We start from the raw sequence: 2,860 nt of genomic DNA on the forward strand, positions 1-2,860 counted from the left end.
ATCCACCAGATCGCCAAGCAGAAGGTCTACCAGGTCAGGTTCGTCATTCACGATGCCTCCAACAACGTCAGGTTCGCAGACTACAACCTCTTCAGTCTGGACGATGAGGCCCAGGGCTACCGGCTGCGGCTGGGCTCCTACGCGGGCACAGCGGGGGATGCCATGGACTCGGACAATCCCAGTAACATGCACAACAACATGAAATTCTCCACCAAAGATCGGGATCAGGACACTTCAAGGAAGAACTGTGCGTCCCGCTCTGGGGGCGGGTGGTGGTACTCGGCTTGTTATTCTGTGCGGCTGAATTTCAAGGGCGGCCTGACGTGGGGCAGCCTGTGCAAAGGGGACTGCAAATCCTCCCTCATCCTCATCAAACCAGCTCCGTACAGATAGCGTCCCTTCCTCAGCAGACGCAGCCAGGCCAGGGCTCTGCCGCACCGCTCGTTGCTGGCTGGGATTCTGGGCGTGAGTGGGGTGTTCCTTTATACCAAGAGCTGTTTTCCCTTCCTCTTTTCCTGGATATCAGCTGATGAATGTCTGTGGCCCATCACCTGTGGTGGGTTTTTAGGACCATCATTAGAACAAGACGTTGCAAACGTTTTGGTATTTCTGTCCCAGCAAGGGCTCATTCTCTTTCTGCTCTGCGGTTACAGCTGAAGGCCACAGACTTCAGCAGAGAAATCTCATTCGTTGCCAGCTAACCCAACCTAAGCTGCTCCACACCCGGGCAGAACACACAGATGCTGCAGCCGGTGCTCATCCTGCAGAATAAAACTGCTTTCAGAACCAGCACAGACGTGTGGAAATGTCCTTCATCTGCTGCCTGCTATTAGCTAGGAGCAGACCTGAGGCTCCTGTTTCAGAAATCAGAGGGGAATATTTTTGACGAAACAAATGGGGAATTAATGAGAAAACTTGCACTTAAAGAAGGGGGTTGGGTTTCAAAGTGTGGATCTTTCCAAAAGGGAACGCAGAACCATGCAGCTTAAAGTGAGCTGAAAACGATGGCGCGTTTCCCCCGCTCCCCCCCTCCTTCCTGCCTGACCGTTGCACCGTCAGCCTTTTTCCGGCAGGGGTGACCGCAATCCCGGCTGTTTCCAGCCCAGCTGATGGCGCTGCGCTCAGCAGCAGCTGTGCCAGCAGCGGGCTGACGGCGGTGCCGAACGCTGTCTGATTTAAGCGAGATTCCGGGACGCCTAACACCGAGCTCAGAACTAAATTACTATCCGATATGGCTACAGCCAGTCATTGTACCCTACAATCAGTAAACAGACCAGAGTCCTCCCGCTCCCCTGTACCAAAACAGGACGTATGGCTGCATCTCCCCTTGAGTAGGGGAGACTCTCAAGGTCACACCTGCTGCAGGAATTCTTTGTCACGCAATCCCAGAATCACAGGGGCTGGGAGGGACCTCTGGGGCTCCCCCGGTCCAAATCCCTCGAAGCAATTCCCTGCAGTACGTTGCTCAATGCATTCCTGTTGTTCTCTCACAGATAGAGCAACTCCACTGCCTCAGTTCATAATGGCGTTGCCTTTATGGACCCTGTCCCCCAGGTCCTCCAGTTTAAAGCCTGCCACGCTGGGTTGGCCAGCCCGCTGCCGTGGATTGCCCGGCCCCTTCTGGACAGGCGGATCCCACCCCTCCCAGACAGGTTGTAATCTTCACAAAAAGTCCCATTGTTGCAAAAACCAAAACCCTCACACCAACACCAGCGCAGCCAGATGATGTGCATTACACATCTATTTCAGGCTTCTCTCTTTCTTTCAGCTGACAAAACTGAGAAGATAACGTGGGCTCTAACATTTTCCAATTGTGCTCACAGGGCTTTATAGTCTTTGATTCTGCCCATGTTCTGTCTTCCACTGTTGTTTGTGCCCACAGAAAAGAGCAGCAGCAGATAGCAGTCTTTGCAGCATCTCCTTACACTTGCTGCAGCAATTTCTTGTGCCTTGGTGTTAAGAGGCTCTGCCAAAACAAATGCTTAGTAAGTGACTAACAGTTGATTGAGCTGTGTTATCTTTGCTAAGGTTATGTCTTAGATTGATTGTGAGTATATCATCCTTCAGACAGAAACCACTGACTAACGCAGGGTTCCTTGCCTCCATGGTTCAAGGGATGAAGGAACCAGGGGGTCTGCCCTGCTCTGAGCACCATAGCCCAATGGAAAGGTCACGGACATAAACCCAATCTGGGACTGGATTTGGAACCAGCCACACCTAGATTCCTCTAACAAGGAATTGAGAAAGCAAGAGGGTCTGCTCTGAACCTCGTGACCGAACAGGAAAGTCTCCTGGTAGAGCGTACGTTCAAGCCTATTCTCTATGCAGTAAATGATTGAGTGCACCTTGACATCTCAAATCCTTTGCTAAATCTCTACAAAGTTTGTTAAATTGCTATGTTACATCAATAAATATATTGCTGCTTCTCTCTTACTAGCGAAGGGTGTAGATTCCATCTGTGACAGAGAGTAGGAAGGAAGCACCAGCTCGATTTAGCCATATCCATTGATCTGGAGACCAAAACAGGGCCCCCAGGCTAGGCTGCTATCAGTGCTACTGGGATTGGCATTCTCGTGCTGAGCAGAGCCAAATGGCCACTTCAGCCACCCTGGCTGGCTGTGCTATTGCTAATGCAGCCCTGGATCTCTGCAAGGGCATCCTGCTGACTCCTGGCAAAGTGCTGCTCACCAGGACGCCTGGGGCCTTTCCTGGCAATCCTTCTGCTGGCAGTGAATGGCTGCCTGTATGGAGGGGGTCACACTCGGGGTTTGGGTGCCACTGTCTTGGGAAGATCGTGGAACAGGGGAGATGAGGAGGTGACCGCAGGCAGCTGGCACAGCCTCAGCAAGGGCAGAGCACG

General features: G+C 52.3%; 1 protein-coding gene across 1 annotated transcript in view; it reads left to right on the forward strand.

Moving 5' to 3' along the window:
* Positions 1–750, forward strand: part of LOC122171727 — a 3,206-nt gene extending 2,456 nt beyond the window's left edge. Inside the window, 1 exon segment of the mRNA XM_042839472.1 lies at positions 1–750. This exon segment is cut by the window's left edge and continues 10 nt beyond it. Within this exon segment, the coding sequence (XP_042695406.1) occupies positions 1–393 (393 nt within the window). The 3' untranslated portion in view covers positions 394–750.
* Positions 751–2,860: the final 2,110 nt, after the last annotated feature.

The sequence above is a fragment of the Centrocercus urophasianus genome, unplaced genomic scaffold (genome assembly GCF_019232065.1).
Source record: "Centrocercus urophasianus isolate 14NV4802_14NV808 unplaced genomic scaffold, USGS_Curo_1.0 seq_943, whole genome shotgun sequence".
NCBI classification, from domain to species: domain Eukaryota; kingdom Metazoa; phylum Chordata; class Aves; order Galliformes; family Phasianidae; genus Centrocercus; species Centrocercus urophasianus.